This window comes from Drosophila miranda, chromosome 4 (genome assembly GCF_003369915.1).
Source record: "Drosophila miranda strain MSH22 chromosome 4, D.miranda_PacBio2.1, whole genome shotgun sequence".
Classification (NCBI taxonomy): Eukaryota; Metazoa; Arthropoda; class Insecta; order Diptera; family Drosophilidae; genus Drosophila; species Drosophila miranda.
The window spans coordinates 2,778,272-2,797,334 of NC_046677.1; the positions used below are offsets into that span (position 1 = coordinate 2,778,272).

The 19,063-nt window shown below is 42.4% G+C and overlaps 1 protein-coding gene across 1 annotated transcript in view; it reads left to right on the top strand.

Moving 5' to 3' along the window:
• Nucleotides 1-16,186: 16,186 nt before the first annotated feature.
• The window catches only part of LOC117188663 (cystathionine gamma-lyase), a 32,264-nt gene continuing 29,387 nt past the window's right edge, over nucleotides 16,187-19,063 (top strand). Inside the window, exon 1 of the mRNA XM_033392852.1 lies at nucleotides 16,187-16,573. Coding sequence (XP_033248743.1) covers nucleotides 16,430-16,573 — 144 coding nt within the window. The 5' untranslated portion in view covers nucleotides 16,187-16,429. The remainder of the gene's footprint in view (nucleotides 16,574-19,063) is intronic.

Here is a 19,063-nt window from a genome sequence, read left to right on the forward strand (position 1 = left end):
GATCACGAATCCTTTTCCACATCGGTGTATTAGACTCGATCCTTTGGGCTGGAATCGATGAGGTTAAAGTGTTCATAATGAGACCTGTTACCACCACTGAGGCGGAGCTTGTGCGGGAGAGCAGCTTGAATGTGGCGCGACCTCTAGTCACCCCAGCAAGATTTGCACCTAGACCAACCACTGGTATATGAGCATGCGTGCGCGGCAATCCAATTCGTTGAATAAATGATTCGGCGACCATCGTTATAGTTGAACCAGTATCCAGCAGTATCCTGCAGGTTGTCTCGTTGCCCCAGGAGTCGACTATAGTGGCCAAAATCGTTGGTAATATGGCCTGACTCTTGGCCACGAATTTCCTCTCCAATGCATGATGGCTGACCACGGCAGGATCAGCATCAGCAGTGAAACTGGACGAGCGGGCGGTTGAGTCAGCGGATGTATTGACATCAGCGGAAGCCGTGACAGAGCGTATATCCTCTGGATGAACACGAGTGTGGTGCCTCAACTTACACAGACGGCACGTATTTGTGGAATTACACTCCTTGACTTGATGAGATCGGCTTAGACAATTGAAGCACAAATTGCCATCCCTTGCGAACTTGCGGCGATCCACAACATCCAGAGCCTTGAATTGAGTGCACGCATAAAGACTGTGTTGCTCGTGACAATATACACAATCACGAACAGGCGTATTTGGCATGTCAACATGATGAGAAACTGCACGACGTTTATTCAGCACCGTGTGTGTATCCTGGATTAACTTTGGATCTTGACAAGACTCAAGTGCATCGCAACGGGCGAAGACAAAGCCGAACAGGTAATTTATGGTCTCATTTTCCTTGTTTGAACCCTTTCCGGTTGGCAACGAAAGAAAGTTTTGAATGAACGAACGAGCAATCAGTGACTTTTTGTTATCAGAGTTATGTTTTATCAGAGACAACGCTTCACCATCCAGATAGGATTTCAAATAATGAAACTTTTGGCACTTGGACAGACTACTCTTCTTGTCGACTGAGCCTAAGAACAAGTCACTAAACTGACACCAATCCTCGTATCTGCCCGAAAACGTTGGAATGCGTATTTTCTCGAACTGCAGCTCTGTGGTTCCCGATGAGTAACGAATCCTCTCCAGAAGTTGAGTTTGTCCCTAAAATAAGCGTTCCACAGTGTTCGATAGCAGTAGATTTGAGTTGTCGTGCTCATAATCGTGACTGCTCCGGTCACGTATGGCTTCAGTGACAATACTATGAGCACTAAAGAACTTTTTCTCATATTCGGGGATATCCCAATCCGGATCCACGTATTCATCTTCATCATGATATTGGACCAGCTCTTCAGAGAGCTCCATAAAGCGGTTGAAAGTTGCAACCAGTCGGTCCAACTTGTGCTCTAATGTTTGCACAGAAGAACATGACTGTACAAACTCTTGAGCCTCCGTAGCCACGCGAGTTAGCTGGGATTTGCAGGCACCACGTTGCTGAATTAGACGATGAACTGGCGGACAGCGGTCAACGATATCACTCAATATGTATAAAAATAAACTCAAACGTGGAGATCCGGCTCGAACGACCAAAAAATTGCTATGGTTATGAATTAGTGGACTGTATAATCTTTTAATATATTGAGCTTATTTATTTACATATATTGACTGTTTAAGATTGGTGGTTACGGTACAACGTGTTTCACATGTATATGAATAGCGGGGTTGTCTATGATGCGGCGGTATAAACTATGCGTGCGGTTGGTTTCATCTAGAGATTTCTACTAACTTCCACTTCACAAAAGAAGTCGAGCCAAAAGGGAATTAAAAGATCAGGCGATGCGACGGTCCAATGCAAAACGATACACATCGTTGTATGCGTGTGCAGCTGCGGGCTTTAGCTATACGTGTGAGAATATTACAGCTATGTTTTGGACACAAGCAATAACAACACAGCTATGCGCGTAAAAATAGTTACTTAAGCGGTGCAATACAATCATGAGAGTTTGAATTGGCCAGTTGTAATATACATGACTAAAACTACGAGGCTCATTTCTCAACAGAGGGGTTCAGCAATAATAACGTGATAAATACTGCTAATGTGTATGTGTGTGTAGGAAGCTGGGTTGTATACGGTACATAAACCGTCTACAGTTTTGTCTTCGCAACTAGAACTAGAACCAGTTGGACTGCGGAGTGGGTATCCTACGGTGCGCAAAATGAGGATCTAAAGACACGGCGACAGCCTCTGATGATTGCGATGAGAAAATGAGTGACAGGCAGTTGTGGTACTGTTTCTGATACTGGATTTTCTTGAACAAATGCATCTCCTTCTAGCAGTGGTACTCTTATTCTATGGGAAGGAACGCACAGGCTCCTTGTGAGTGTGTATTTTTAGGTAGGGTGCACTTACTCTGTGCGGGGTTACATTCCAGTGCATTTACTTAAGTACTTGGCAGTAATATAGTTAATTGCTTGATCCCTTTTGGTGGGTTCGAGTTTACAAGTGCTATTGTCAATTCTTAGTTGCTAATGTAATTTTCGTGTCGTCATTTTCATTCACATGAAGTGACATGGAAAATTTTATTTATGAGTATTTGTGTGTGAGATTACACTGTATATTCTGTAATATTAATTAAATATATGTCTGTGACTGAACATTCTCCCGGCCGTTGAACTGGTTTTCAACCATCGGACAAGTTGTCGGCAAATCGGCGTGTACGGGGAATAGGGGGTGATGACACGGCTGGAGCGTGATTTGATGTCCTTGGTTTCCATAATTGATACTTCTTTTGGAAAATGTAGGCAGTAATCAATAGAATTGATATTGCTAGTGTTGCATAGGCAGCGATTTGATGGTGCTGCACGGTGGTGAGATGGCAACTCGTGAATATTGATGGCTGATAGTTGCTGATGTAGATCATCAAGTTCTTGAAGATAGTCTGATGTCTGATTCTTCAGTTGCCACATTGGTGGCGAGGGTGATGTTTCCGATGGGCTTATGTTACCAAACCGAGTGCAAGTCGGTTTTACTTCGCTGATTGTGGTGCTGAATGTGGTGCTACAGGGAGAGTAGGCCAGTTCATTCCAGTGTTATGGTTGACAACTTCGTTGCATACTGCTTGAAGGTTAGTTGTAGAATGCGTTGCGAAGATCAATTTATTTGGATGCTGAGTTTTTAACCACACCATGTCAGCCTTTGTGTGTGTTACCTGACATATTGTTGCTGTTTTATTGTTAAGCAGTTGAGACTCGCAGCGATTGTCAACCGTGAATATCGTCTGGTGGTCAAAACAGATGATCTCCTCGTTGTGTATTTTAGGACAACGTCGGAATTCCTCTTGGGTAGTGCCCATGAACTGGTCTCGGTGGATGTTCACAGTTACTATGGTGGTTCTGAGGTCAAACAGACTCCAACTTGTTGAATCCCAGAAAAGAACTGGTATGATGCTGATGACTTCGAGCTGAACTGTTGAAACCAGAGGTATCGTCACCTTGAAGATGACGTGTGTTGCAGTAGGGATGCCTTCGACTCGCATGATTCTGTATAATTGAATCACCTCTTTCGTTGTGACCGGCAGCATTTGATCCTGTGGCAAATAATCCCATATCTAGTCTAGTTGGTCTCTTTGTTGGTCGGGAGACACCAGACACCAGCTCAGACACACCAGCGTGGGGCTTATTTTCCGATTAGGACATCAGATATGTCGGACTGCATTCGTTGTAGAATTGTTGTGAGCAGGGTTAATTGTGCTAATAGTCCTAAATACGCTTGAGTCAGATGATCCCTGTGATATGACCCTCTTTCTCAGTTGATAGTAGTCAATTGCCGTTCCCAAACTTTTAGGCGATTATCCGTGGATACTTTGTATTTTTAGACTATGATTTGATGTTTGATTTTGAAGCAGATATAGTAGGAAGTCTTCATTGGTTTTTTTTTACTTTTTTAATTACTTGAGTCATCTCCTCATCGTATTTTAAGTCGAGAACACCAAAATGACTGCCTGCATTTCCTATGATGTCCATCGGTGATCTGCGTTTTCGTGAATTTTTCATTAAAACGTTTCCTGTTTGTAGCTCGTTATACACATGTTCGAAGTGTTGAACCATGGAGTTGCATGCCGGAACATTTTTTAGTTCAGGGCACATGTGTCGTAACTCTGACATTCCAACAGACATTAGTTGCATATCCTTCCAATATGGGTTCAAGTCGTAGTATACGATCATGGTCAACTCAGCAGTTGCTATTCTTGATGTTCCATGCTTCTCATAGAATATTCCAGGCTTGTTTGCGAATTGTGTCACATTTATTGACTGTGACAATACTAATGGAAGAATGAGCAACAGAACTAATAATCTTTATGTTAGGTAACAATATTCTTGCTTATCCTTGCTTATCCTAATCTGGTCTTTTGTCTCGGATCTTATGGTGGATCGAAATTGGTCCACAGTAGTCGGCGCATTGAGAAATGGGCGTGCTTGTGTGACGCTTTGTGCTGGAAGATTGCCCATGATCTGGTGCATCAGCTTTGGGCTAGCCTTGGTGCATCTAACACGTGAATGATGCTTCTAGCCATTTTTTTTCTCATTGATGATCCAATATTGTTGTCTTGCAATCGCCTTTAATGCTTGAGCACTACAATGCATGTTCTCCTCATGGAGTTCACGCAAGATGATTTTGACGATTGGGTCATTGTATGGTAGCAAAACTGGGTGTTTTGCGTTGTATGGAAGTAGAGCTTCTTCAAGTCTACCACCAACTCGGATAAGCTCATCGTCTCCCAGAAAAGGAAATAACGATATGATCGAGCTCTTTCTATTTACAGTCTTAAAGCGTTGTAACTGTTTTAACTCTGCTGTAAATTCGATGGATGTTAGATGGTTCGCAGGATTATGATGCGGGCATGATTCAGTTCTCCTGCGCAGAATGTCGCTGCATGCGCTCTGTTGGTTTTGTAGCAGAAGCGTAACATATATGCAACAATGAGCTGCAGCTTATAAAACGAGTTGCTATGTCTGCATGAATATAATTCGTCCCAAAGTGCGTTAGATGCGATTGGCAAGCTTACATGCTTTGCCTTTCTCTCGAAATTCGTGCAGAAATAATGGACCATATAACTACAGATTGAGAACTGCCAATCTGCCTGCTGCGATCCCTCTCGACAGGACATCGGCTGCGTTGTTGGCCGACGCACATGACGCCATTGTGACTGGTTTGTTGACGCCTGGATTTTGGCTATTCAATTTGCCACAAAGGTTTTGGTATGGTACCAACATCAGTTGATGAGTTTAACAAGGATAGGACAGCGGTGGAATCACTCCAAAAGCATCCTGAAACCGTGTTAATGTTTATGTGCAGATCCTTTCGGACTCGGTTTGTGAGTTCGGAACTAAGAACTGCAGCACACAGTTCTAACCGTGGTAGAGATTGTTTGGCTGTCGTCGCCACACGTGATTTGGAACAGAGCAGTCTTACTGACACTTGCTTTTTTTTGTATGTAGCGCGTACGTATGTTCCGCCATATGCTCGTTCTGATGCATCTACAAACGTGTGGAGTTCTTGGGTAGCTGAAACATTACCATCATAGATATGCCGGGGAATTTGCATCTTGTGCAATTTTTGCGGGTCTTCCCGGTATTCCTTCCATTCGTTTTGGAGTTGTAATGTCAATTCGTCATCCCAATCCTGTTTGAGTGGGTCAAATATTTGGGCCAATTGTAAGCATACCATCCATTTGGTGATACGTGTAGCCTGGCTCTTATGTGCTCGTCCACACAATTTGTCCTTCTTCGGCATCTAAATGAGTCTTCACGCTGTAGTGCTCTAGTTTCTCTCCTAGCTTGACATCGCTTACAATGTCTTCTTTGGGGATTGCTTGAAGAAGTTGCGCATTGTTAAAACACCACTTTGGCAATTCAAATCTGGATGGTAGCAATATCTTATTTAGTTCTTGTCGAACTTGAACTCGCTTCTGGAATAGTATTTGCTCCAGTTAGACAGTCGTCGACGTAGAAATCTGTTTTTAATGTTGATGATCGAGTCGAATGCTTTACTAAAGTCGGAGTAAATAACATCCGTCTGTAAGTTACTTTCAAAGCCTTTAATAATGAAAGAGGTAAACCCTAACAAACTCGTGGTGGTTGATCGCCGCCTTATAAATCCATGCTGAGTTGGAGATATAAGTGACTTGCAGAGATGTTGCAAGTGAGGAGTTAAAACCTTCTCAAACATTTTAGGAATAGCGGATAACTTTGATATACCTCTATAATTTTTTGCATCAGAGGAATTATAAACGATTCCTTCCAGATCGGGGGGAAGCAAGAAGAATCAATAGACAGGGTGAATAGTTTAAGCAAAGGTCCACACAGAGCCTCGGCGCAGTACCTGAGTACACAACCTGGAACCCCGTCTGGACGCGGTGAAAACACCGGCTTAACTAGTCGAAGATCATGAAGTAGGGAACATTCATTTAACAAGGGACTGAAAATGCCGTTCGACCTCGGTAAACCGTATGGGTACGGATGACCAGAGTAGCTTTCCTCAGAATAGGTGGTTTGGAAGAATTGGGCAAAAAGATCGGCAATTGCCTGATCATGCCGACGTATTAAAAAATGATAGCGAGGATGGGTGTGCGGACGTTCTACGCTTACTGTTTACGAAGCAGTAAAACTGTTTACAGTCCTGAGAAAAACGTATCCTGCATCGAGATAGGTAGTTCTTATAGCATTGAGCATTAAGAACTGAAAAGTTTGACCGAGCTACTACATAGCGAGAGTGAGAAGTAGGAGAACCCACTTCTTGAAATTTTTTATAAAGTCTTGATTTTAAGTTTTTTAGACTGGATAACTCTTTGGTAAACCAAGGGGGTTTTCCAGATCTAGTCGGACAAGAAAGCGGGACACAAGAATCAAAAAATGTGCCAAGAGCATTGTAAAAAATGTTTGTGCTTTTTATGACATCAGTGCACAAGTAATAAGCGGACCAATCAAAATCCCTAATGAGGTTATTAAGCTTCGCAAACTCGGCTTTACGAAAGCAGCGGACACGTTCAGGTAGCCTACTCGACCGATCCAATACAGTTGGTCCTATATCTAGCGACACCTCGAAAGTAGGGTGGTAGGCGTCTTCAGGTATAGTGAGCGGAAGGGCTCGGGTTAACAACACTATGGTCGGATCCGATACAAAGCACAGATCAAGCAATCGACCCAAGGAACTTTTCACATGATTGACTTTAGACTGGGACAGGTCAAGCAAGCCGTCAACAAAGTCATGTCGTGACATGAGCACTAGGATACTAGACTCGTTTACCGAAGACCAAACAGTTCCTGGCAAGTTGAAGTCACCAAGAACTATCATACGATCTTTATCAGATAGCGAGGAAGAGACAGCGGTTAAAGCGGACATGTGCTGCTCATAAATTGAAATATCCGAAGAAGGTGGGATATACGAGCAAGTAATGAATATAGCGAAAGCGGGAAGAATCAGTTTTACACACAGGTATTCCAGTTCCTGTTGAACTTGGACTGTGAAGTGTTCCGACGTGAAGTAAGAGTCCACTGCAATTAGATCCCCCCTGCACGTCGAGACGAACAGTCCTTTCTAAAAGTTGTGTACCGACCTGCCAAAACCTCGGAACTAAGAATGTCCGGCTTTAACCAGGTTTCAGTAAACACAATAACGTGGGAAGCAAATGCAACACTTTTCAATTCTGATAGGTTACTAAAAAAGAAGTTAGTTTTTTGGAAAAGTGGAAGCAAGACGGGAAGTTGAGGAAGAGGAAGTTGAGGTTGAGGGTGGCACACTGGAAAGATTTGTAAGGGATATGGGGGGCCTATTCTTCTTCTTAGCCTTAAACTCCTTCACCACCAAATGCTCCGGCCAAAATTTGGCGGAGCAAATGGTGTCAAATTGAGTTAGGGAGATGCTTATTTTAAACGAGGCTATCTCCCTGGCATAAGAGAAGTTGGATTTCTCCACCTTTAAACCCACGGCTTTTATTTTGCTTTGAATAAAAGCAATTACATCATTAGATGTGAGGTCAGGGGCCAGCCGTAAAACAAAAACTTGTCGTTTTGGTGGGACTCCCACCAGTGGTTTAGTCACCACAGGCCTAGTACCTGTGGTGGCAATATCCGGAGGTCCGGAACGTCTATTTACTGGTGGGATCGGGATAGCGAACTAGCTAACTTGCGGACACCACGGACACGGACGCTGCAGACGTACTTGGCTGCACATTCTCCGAGGCGATGAATTCGGCTACCGAATCTGCATCGCCAGCAGCTTTCGTTGCCCTTGGAGTGGCAAACGAGATCAACTGCTGCACACTTGGAGTGGTCGGAGTCAGTTTTTCGGCGGCGCACGGCTGAGTGACGGTTAGCACTTGCAGATCCCGCGGAGTGACCTTTTTGCGCCTAGGGGACTAATTCAGCAGTTTTAAACCGCTAAACTGAGCCTCCATGGCTAGGAGCCGATCGTATTGCTTTTTAAAACTAACGGTCAGCTCCTGAAAGCCACTCCGCGTCTGCCTACGCTTTGAAATGGCATCACTCACAAGGCCAGAAAATCCAGCGCATTTTGCGTGCACTCCCCTGTCGCAGAGCCAGCAGGGGATAATCGGCTGATCGTGGGTGATCTGCTTATTGCATGATTTTTTGGCACATACAACAGAAAACTCCATAATAAAAAATTTGAACAAAAATAAAATCAAATAATATTTCAAAACAAATGGCTATCAAACCAGTGTGCCAGACAAACGCTAATAGGAGGAGAAGAGAACAGTTGCAGCAGCAGCTAATGAGAGAGAGAGAGAGAGAGAGCTACTGAACAGAAAGTTACGAGAGCGAGAGAGAAAGAACAGTTATTTAAGTTTAGGTGATAGGGAGAGAGTGATAACACAACAAAAGCTACCAGACGAGAGCGGACTGCAATGCAATGTAATGCGTACTCACTCACTGCAACAACACAAACACGAACACACGCAAACTTGTTACACCTTAATGCCTCGAAATGCACAGCTATGACATTTCATCGTTCTAGCCCCTTTTTGGCTCCCTTTACCCTATGTGGTGGTTCTCTTGAGAGAATTACACTGGTGGATGATATTGGTGTTATATTAGACACCAAGCTAAAGTTTTCTACCTCGCTAGTTCGTCCGATCTTAGAATACGGCTCCTGCGTATGGTGCCTTCAGTACAAAGTACACCAGGACCGTAAAGAATCAGTACAGAAAAACTTGTTACTCCTTGATCTGTGGGGCCTTAACTGGGATGCGGGTGGGAGCCCCCCATCTTACTCTAGTAGACTGCTATTAGTAAACCTCCCATCCTTAGTTAACCGTAGAAAAATGCTTAGTGTGATTTTTGTGCACAGCTTGATCAGGTGGAACATAGACACTTGGCTTGGTAACATAAACCAATCCGAGACATCATCCTCGCCACCAATGTGGCAACTGAAGAACCAGACATCAGACTATCTTCAAGAACTTAATGATCTACGCCATCAATAATCACGAGTTGCCACACCATCTCACCACCGTGCAGCACCATCAAATCGCTGCCTATGCAACACTAGCAATATCAATTCTATTGATTACTGCCTACATTTTCCAAAACAAGTATCAACTACGGAAACCAAGGCCATCAAATCCCGATCCGATCAAATCCCAAACCGTGTCATCACCCCCCTTCGACTTACACGCCGATTTGCCGACGATTTGAACGATGGTTTAACACCTGTTCAACGGCCGGGAGAATGTTCAGTTGCAGAAATATGCATAAGTAATATTTTATAATACCCGTTGGCATAACACAGTGACACCGTGTCACAGTTTTCTATTTAATATGTAATATAATACCTCACGATAAAACACTAGCCGCTTCAGGGTGTTCTGCTGACAATGCACTCTCTCCGCAGATGGCGAAGATAAAGGTGCTATTGCTGACCATCAAAATGTCGCAATTGCCCACCAGACAATAAAATTATCCATAATACACAAACATATATTTTTACAGACTCAGCACTTTTGTACCTTTTGTTACCTATAAATAAGAAACAATTTTATCAATAATTGCATCGCCTCTTGTACAGTCTTGTACAGTAAAAATCTGTTTTTAACATGAAGAAAAAAAAAAAGCTGAAAATTAAAAAAAAAAAAAAGCATAAATAATTTTGTTGACAATTTTGTATTGAAGTGATATTTAATATATATTTTATATTATTTTCATTAACTCATCCAGCTCTGTGGGGCTAGCTTCTGATTCGCATTCGTACGACATGGTGGTGCCAATCATGCTTATGTAATTATGTGGCACTTCGTAGTCAAAACAGCATTTTCCAAGTCTTCGCAAGCCATACGTGCATATTTAATTAAAAACTTGTGCACCTAATTCTGTTTTTACACGGTCTTCTTATACACGGTTTGAAAATACAACATTTTTAAATTTTTTACGCGATTTTATTATATTTAGCGCGGACTAAAATAACACAAATAGATTAAAAAAAAAAAACACATACAGCTCACAAGCAGCTAGAAACCAAACGAAAAAAATAAAGAGAAGAGAAAGTGAATAAGACATATTTGTTTCTTTTCCGTTTTTTTGCGTATACATACGTTCATATAAGCAAATTTAATGGTCAGAGCAATTGTAAATAGCAACAATTTAGATGAATTCCCTTTTTGTGAAAATTTAAGGGGATTACATTTCTTGCAATAGAAATGTGCTAGTATTTTGTGAACTATCAATGCAGTCAGACGTGTTTGGTAATAACATTTTTTATACTTAAATTTGTTTTTCCAACGTTTCTTAATTGTTGCCCTAATAATAATAGGCTTAAGAGATAAGGAACCAATCACCTATTTTTTCATATGATTTTCGTTTTTTACACGGTTTTTTTCAGGAACCAATCTACCCTAACAACATTTCCCTAATATTAATAGGCTTAAGAAATAAGGAACCAATCACCTATTTTTGCATATAATTTTCTTTTTTTACACGGTTTTTTTCAGGAACGAATCTACCGTAAAAACAGAATTAGGTGTATTTACATATATGTTTCTGTTTCAGAGAAACACGGTTTTTTCTGGAACCAATCTTCCGTGCAAAAAAACTATTTTTTGTCAACGTAATCGAATCTAGTTTCGTCAGTGTTGTTGACCTGACCAAATTCCGAGCCAAATTTGAGGTTGGGTTACAAAAAAAAACCTGCCATTAATTAGTTGTTGCTAACAATATGTCATAAAATTCAAGCTACAACAAAACGAATCTTAATTGCAAAAAGAAACAAATATATGACTTATTGATAAATTGACATTAACTTGTCACCAATATCAGGGAACGGACGCTGCAGACGTACTTGGCTGCACGTTCTCCGAAGCGAAGAATTCGGCTACCGAATCTGCATCGCCAGCAGCTGTCGTTGCCCTTGGAGTGGCAAACGAGATCAACTGCTCCACACCGGGAGTGGTCGGAGTCAGTTTTTCGGCGGCGCACGGCTGAGTGACGGTTGGTACTTGCAGATCCCGCGGAGTGACCCTTTTACGCCTCGGAGACTCGTTCAGCAGTTGCAGACTGCCAAATTGAGACTCCATGGCTAGGAGCCGATCGTACTGCTTTTTAAAGCCAACGGTCAGCTCCTTAAAGCCCTTCCGCGTCTGCCTCATAAAAGCGACCATACCATTCTCCACCGCACGGCATGCCTCGCAACTGTAATGCAACCCATTACGTTTGGCTATAGCATCACTTACGAGTCCAGAAAATCCAGCGCATATTGAGTGCACTACGCTGTCGCAGAGCCAGCAGGGGACATTCGCCTGATCGTGGGTGATCTGCTTCTTCCATTTTTAATATATATTTATTTAAAAATTTGCAACAAAAAATTTGGAGAGGTTGGAGAGCGGCTATAGCGAGAGCTACTAAACAGAGAGCGCTATTGCTCAGAAAGTTTAAAGAGCGAGAGAGAAAGAACAGTTGATTGAGTTTGGATAATTGGGAGAGAGTGATAGCTACAGCAAAGGCTACGGGATAAGAGCGGGCTAAACTCAGCTTGAGCGTACTTACAGAAAGCAACACACAAACAAACGATTAACAAACGCACAGAATTTATATCAAAAATTCAGTTTTTATGAAAACAATAGGCATGCACTCGCGCTAAAGAACAGATTTTTTACTGTCGGTTATAATAAGCAACAGCCCCAATAATTTGTACTAATTATGCTAATATAAATATCGGTACAATAAAGTCCCCATAGCGTAACGTAACACTGGCTCCCCTAACCTGCTGGATCAGGCCAAGGCGCGAGCTGGGTTACGTTGCGCTATGCTAGTTACGTATCGCCGCCGCTGCATACGACACACATTCCGGGCAACGCGAAGTGTTGTGCCGTGTATAAGTTTTTCACTGACCTACAACATAACCAAAGTGCCGAAAGTGAAAAAACGTGGGGTAGGCTGCAGCCGCTGCTGTCCCCCACCCCCTCCACCATTTTCACACTTGTTCGGACAACGAAGACGATCTGCATTCCCCCCGCTACTAATGCAGGGAATTTCACAGACTGATCTACGCCCCCTTTCCTGTCGCTCGACCTCATTGGCAGACTTGACTAGTGACATGCCATCAACTTCAGCTGCCGCTGCAGCCAAGTTGATGCAGGCCCCGTCCGCTGCACTGTTAACCAAGCCATTGCTAGCCCCCCCCCGCTGCCATGCTAACCAGAGCGTCTGCTGCAGCTGCCTGTGCTGCCAAAGCCACCGCCCCTACTCGCGTAGCTGCCGCCGCAGCTAAGCGCCCTCCAGCTGCTACAGTTCCTACTACTGCTAGTGCTGCTCGTGCAGCTGCCCACGCCGCTCAACGTCCTCCAGTTTCTACTGGTGCCCTTGCAGCACCTGTGCTGAGCCAGCCGACTCTGTGCGAGATCCTCAAGGAGCAGCGGGAGAAACTGGCAATGGAGAAGAAAGCAACTGCTAAGCTGATGGCAGAGTATGAGGCCCGGAACAAGAAGCGGACGACCACCTTGGGCTCGCCGATTATAAAGGCGTCGGCCAAGAAGATTAAGCGGACAGCAATCACCAAGGAGAAGCCTGACTCTAGCCAGAGGAATATCACGAACTACTTCGATATACTCTCGGATGCTGACGACGTAGCAAATGACGACATGGATGTTGACACTGACTGCAGCGAGGGAGAGACGGAAGCCGAGGAACCTGTTCCCACAAACAGGCCCTCTACTTCTCACACCACCCCCCCGCCTGCCCCCACCACTGCGCACGCACCCAATGCTGCTGCTACTGCTGACGCCAGAATTGTGCGGCCAGCCCCTATATACATTCCCAATGTCTCTGAGATCGTTCCCCTGCTCCAATGCATTGACAATGCCATTGGCGCAGGCACATATGACACCAAGACTGCTAATAATGGGTCTCTAAAAGTCATGTGCCACACAATAGATGGCTATATGGCCCTAATTCGGCTCTTATCTGAGGGGGAAGGTGTGGATTACCATACATTTCGCCTGCGAAGCAAAAGGGGTATGCGTATCGTCATACGTCACCTGCACCGCTCCACACCCACAGACTGGGTGCGTGAACAGCTCGGTAGACTTGGCTACAAGGTGAGGCATATTGCCAATATACTAAAGAGATTTACAAAGGAGCCACTGGACCTATTCGAGGTCGAGCTTGAGCCACAGGAGAACAATAATGGTATTTATGAGCTAACGGCAATTTGCACCCAACGGATCAAGGTCGAGAAGCCCATACGCGCGTTCCCCAGTGCCACAAATGCCAGATGTTTGGGCACTCCAAGAACTACTGCAACCGTGCAGTTATATGCCTGAAGTGTGGGGAGAAGCATGACCCCAAGGACTGCCACAAGAAGCGGGAGGATGTGCCGAAATGCGCCAACTGTAATGGTCCCCATGTTGCCAGCTACCGTGGTTGCATCAAATATAAAGAATACTGCAACAGAAGGAAAAATGGGTTAGAACAGACCAACAGGATGTTGAGTAAACTTTCAATGCCTACCCGCCGCTCAGGGTTTACGGCGTCCCCGCCAGCCACCCGTCATGAACCAGCAGGGCTTTCCAGCACTGCAGCAGCCGAGCCGCCGGCGAGCGCGCTCAGGCGCAAGAGCTCCTGCTCCTCCAGCTCAGATGAGCAGCTATGCCGAGGCACTCCGCACAAGGCAGCCAGCGAGTCATTCCCAGCCTCTTCCAGGGAGGCAGGTATGGCAGTCGGTTCCACCCACAGCGACCACAGCTGGATTCCAGCCCACAGTGAGTAATCAAAGCGTCCGTCCTAGCGATGAACTCAGCCAGAAGCTGGACTACCTCATCACACTGCTGACACAGGAGCGGATCAAGCATGCGGCCGCCGCTGCTGAAGCTATTTAGAAATTGGAAGAGAAAATGGATGTACTAATTGCACAAATGACCAAGCTGACAGATTGTCTATATGCTGGCATTCAGGCGAATTCTCATGCCAGGAATGTATAGTGCTGGTACTAGTTGCTCTACCTGCCATAGCACTCGCGGCAGAGCGAGGTCAGCCAAGCCAACGAAAGCGCACACAGACAGAAACAAACAAGCAAAAGCTCTGGCTGCCCCGGACCAGTGGGCAGAAGAGAATTGAAAACAAGTCAAAAACAAATAGAAAAAAAAAAAGATATAGAATAGATAACATATATGTATATATAATCTCCCTTTTCTGCCAATGTAAGGCAACCATAATGTTTCCCCTTAGTCGATAATTTAAATTTAAACTTAACTTATAGTCAAGAGTATTATGCTTTAGCTCTACCCACTCCCTCTCCCCCCCTCTGGCAAACGGACTGTTGCCAAAGTGGAGAGATTTCCCCACAATGATGATTGCGCCGGCAGCACTGCCGGCAGAGGAGATTTCGTGCTGTTCAAAGCATCGTATTTGCTGCCTACGGCTGCTAACAGCAGCTCGTAGACAGCTATGTACGTATAATAATAATAAGTTACAGCCCCAATAATTTGTACCTAAAATGCTAATATAAGTATCTGTACAATAAAGTCCCCATAGCGTAACGTAACTCTGGCTCCCCTTACCTGCTGGATCAGGCCAAGGCTCAAGCTGGGTTACGTTGCGTTATGTTAATTGATAAAAAAAAAAAAAAATTTTTTACTGTCGGTTAAAAGGGGATTTTATCAAGGTTTATTTTTAAAATAAATGGAAAAGAAGCTGAGCGCAAAACAAAAACCCGTCTGGTCACTACGAAAGAGAACGAACGATTATAAATAAATTTATAAATTTTTATAAATAATTTTTTCTTAACCCAACCTCAAATTTGACTCGGAAATAAATGGTCAGGGCAACCACTTTTTTCGTTTTGGTGCAAACAGCTGACGCAGTCTGATTTGTTTATCGGAATTTTGGCAAGAAATTTATGTTTGCGCATAAACAAATGTGCAAGTAACAGCACAGCCTGTGCTTGTAACAGCACCGACAATGCTTGTAACACGCACGTAACAGGATATCTGGGTAAAGAGAGCTGTTTCCGGCCACATTTAAATCCAAATGTAAGTGAAACAAATTCCTTTTATGATTTAAGTTTCAATATGCATGCTGTTACTCTCAGACATGTTAAATACAAAGGGGTTCCTAACTTGCGCACTTTCTGCAACTTTTTGCTTCAAAGCAAGCAATTGAAAAAATAAAGACATTTTTATCACGCTGTACATTTTCAAAGCAGCTGTTTTTGTTTGCTAAAAGAGAAAATTAAATATATCGATTTGTGAAACCGGAAGCCCCTTAAATCGAAAAGTAAACGTAAAGTAAGTGAAAAACGCAGCCTGGCTAAAAATAATATTCAGAAACATATTTTGGCCGGATACAAAACCAGATTTAAAATTTCTAAATTCTACGAAAAAGTGTATGTGTTGACTCAAAACTTTTCAGGCAAGAAATGAAACAAAAAAATGTATCTACAAAAATGCAACCAGAGAACAAAAGTTTAAACATTTTTAAATAAACTACGAAAAATGTTACAAAATATAGACATTACTATTTGAATTGCATCAGCTGACTTTGAAAGCGCTCAAAAAATAAAAGGGGTATTCCGCAAAAATGTTCTAAAATGATTTTTTTTTCTTTATTGTAATTCAGGAATCAAATAAAAAAAAAAAATACATTTATGCCGACATTAAACTGGTGAGAAGCGTGTGCCATACATTTATAACAACGCGTAACTAATCCTAATAGAGTCAGTGGTTCTCAACAGTGGATTGAATTTCGCTCGGAATCAAGAACACAAAAACGATAGTTTTTTAGAATTTTAACGAAATAAAATTTCTAAAGTAATTGAAATTGGGAACAATTCAATATAGAATTCAAAACGCCACGTGACTTCTTTTGATGATCTTGTTCATTTAAGTAAAATCAATTCTATAAGCATCAACTAACGTGTCTCTTGCCTCTCAGTCTGCTATTATGAGTTTTAAAATTCAGCCAAATGGTTTTGATACAAAAGCCATTCACGCAGGACAGAGTCCTGAACAATGGAAAAGCGCTTGCGTAATACCCCCAATATCATTAAGTACTACTTTTAAACAAGATGCGCCGGGGGAACACAGGGTAAGGAAATGTGATTACTTTTATTACCATGTTAATTTTCCAATAAATAGGCATGGATTATCATGCACATTAATATGAACAGGTATTCTGTATGCTTATACTTATGTATGTACATATACATATGTATATTTATGTACATATGTATGTCTAAATGGCACACGAATATGTCAAATGTTTTATTGGTAAACAGAAAAAGTTAGATATCCTTATGAATTGCAATTATTTACATACATATACATATTACATTTCAATAAAAGTGTTCCAATGTGTTGAAATAGATATTGCCGTACATACATACATAAATACCTACATATGTATGTATGTACATATGTAAATTGTTACGATCCCGATCGGTCGAAATAGAAGTCGAAGTTTGTGTAAGAATCGACGTATTAAATGTGTAAATTGTGTAGGTACATATGTACATATATGTACATATTTATGTTGTTTCTGTAGACACATACATATGTATGTACATAAGTACATATGTATTCGAACTCGACAGGCTACATGCATATCCATAGGTATAATTAAGTCTTTACTGATATTTACATACATACATCAGTGGCCGCTGCGTTTAGCACTCTAAAAAAAGTATATGTACATATATGCATGTTGGTATATTCGATTTGTGCGGAAAAAGAATGTGTGTAACGTCCAGAAGGATGCGTTTCCGACCCTATAAAGTATGTACATTGTATATTCCTGATCAGCATCAATAACCGAGTCTGTCTATCCGTATGGCCGTCGGTCCGTCTAGTTTGACGCCTAGTCACACTGAATCCAGTTCGTTTCAACCGTTTCCAAAACCCCTTCTTCCCCCACAACTCCTTCCACGAGCTTACAAATTCCCTCTCTTTCACAAACTCTTACTGGTGCAGTGTGCGCCCGCTGGCGGGGACCTGAGAAAAATGTATACATACAGTGGGGAGCAGCCAAATTATTTCAATATTTCATATTACTATGTATAATTAAAGTTGCTTTACATGGTAGCACGTTGGTCCTCTACAAAAAATTGATGGTATTCTGTTCAGAAAGGACTATTTAAAACTTCTGCAAGCCTAACTTCTTAATTTTCCGGAGAAATGTATCTATCCCGAATTTAAATAAATTTTTAAAAAGACAGGAATCCGAAGCAAATTGCTACAATTTTTCGAGAATGGCTGGTTAATTAAAAATCTCATCCCATCTCAAAGAACTCAAACCGAACTTAATACGATTGAAAACCTACGGCCAATCGTGAAAATACGGCTTGGGCAGTACACATCAGCGCCATCTAACCGAGGCGATCTCTGAGGACGTGTAGATGCGGAATGCAATCGTATTCCTAAGATATTTTTAGGAATTTGATAAAGAGCATTCCAAACCGTATTAAAAAAGTAATATCTAATATGGGTCTATGCACAAAATGTTAATATTATTATTTACTTTAATTTTAATAAGAAGTGAGTACATGGGAGTTTTTTGGTTTTTATTTTTCATTTTTTGAAACACTTAGGTCGGTTTCGCTCCATTGTGTACATACTTCCTCACTAATTGGGTGTTTTTGGCAAACATAGTATTTTGAACAAAATGTTCATAAAAATAAATATTTTTTTCATTTTATTCCACCCCAGCATTTTTGCGTTGGTGCTGATAGCCAATGTCCTGTGAGGGAGCGCATTTTTCTGCCGAGCTTGCAGAGCTGAGACTTACACTTCTTGTATATATATATATATATATATATGTTGGGCCATGTTTGCCGAGTTATTCGACATCGTAGCACTAATATCCACATATTGTCTATTAGGCGCTATAATTGCTTTTTTATGATAAGCCTACAGGTGGCCATTGGCATACGAATATTCTCCTTGCATTGGAGAAGGGGGATTATAGTGCTAAATCGGGCCATCTCGTCTGCTGTACAGTTGTCCTCAATGTCCCGATGCCCCGGGACCCATATAAGCCAGATACAGATACATGTAGCAAATTGATGAACTATGACGTGAAGAGATTTGCTGCAGTCTGCTGCTGTGGTCGAGTTCAAGGTAATCGCATTTAGTGATCGCTGCTTGGCTGTCGCTACCAGCCAACACCAGTCGTTTCATCTCGCTTCCCTCCGTTGGGGGAGCTCGAGAGACATACAGAGAGAGAGAGACAAAGAATGAGAATGAGTAAGCGCGTTTCTACGCTATGGTAGCCACTGAAATGTAATTTGTATCTTCTAGCTATAATAATAATCCGATCTGATTCAGAATCAGCAGACAGGTAGAAATGGGCATTCTCTCTTGTGTTTTCGTATCTTCAAAATTGTGGATGCCACAGATTTTCGTCCTTTACGGGGGCGAAAGAGGCGTGGCAAAATTTTGAAACAAACTTGACTTTACCACAAATCGAATATACCCCTATACTCATTTTGAGTATCGGGTATAAATATAATTTGATTGTATAATACGGAAAGCTTACGCTGCAAAGGGTCAATTGATAGCTGTATTCATCAGCTTTTCAGTA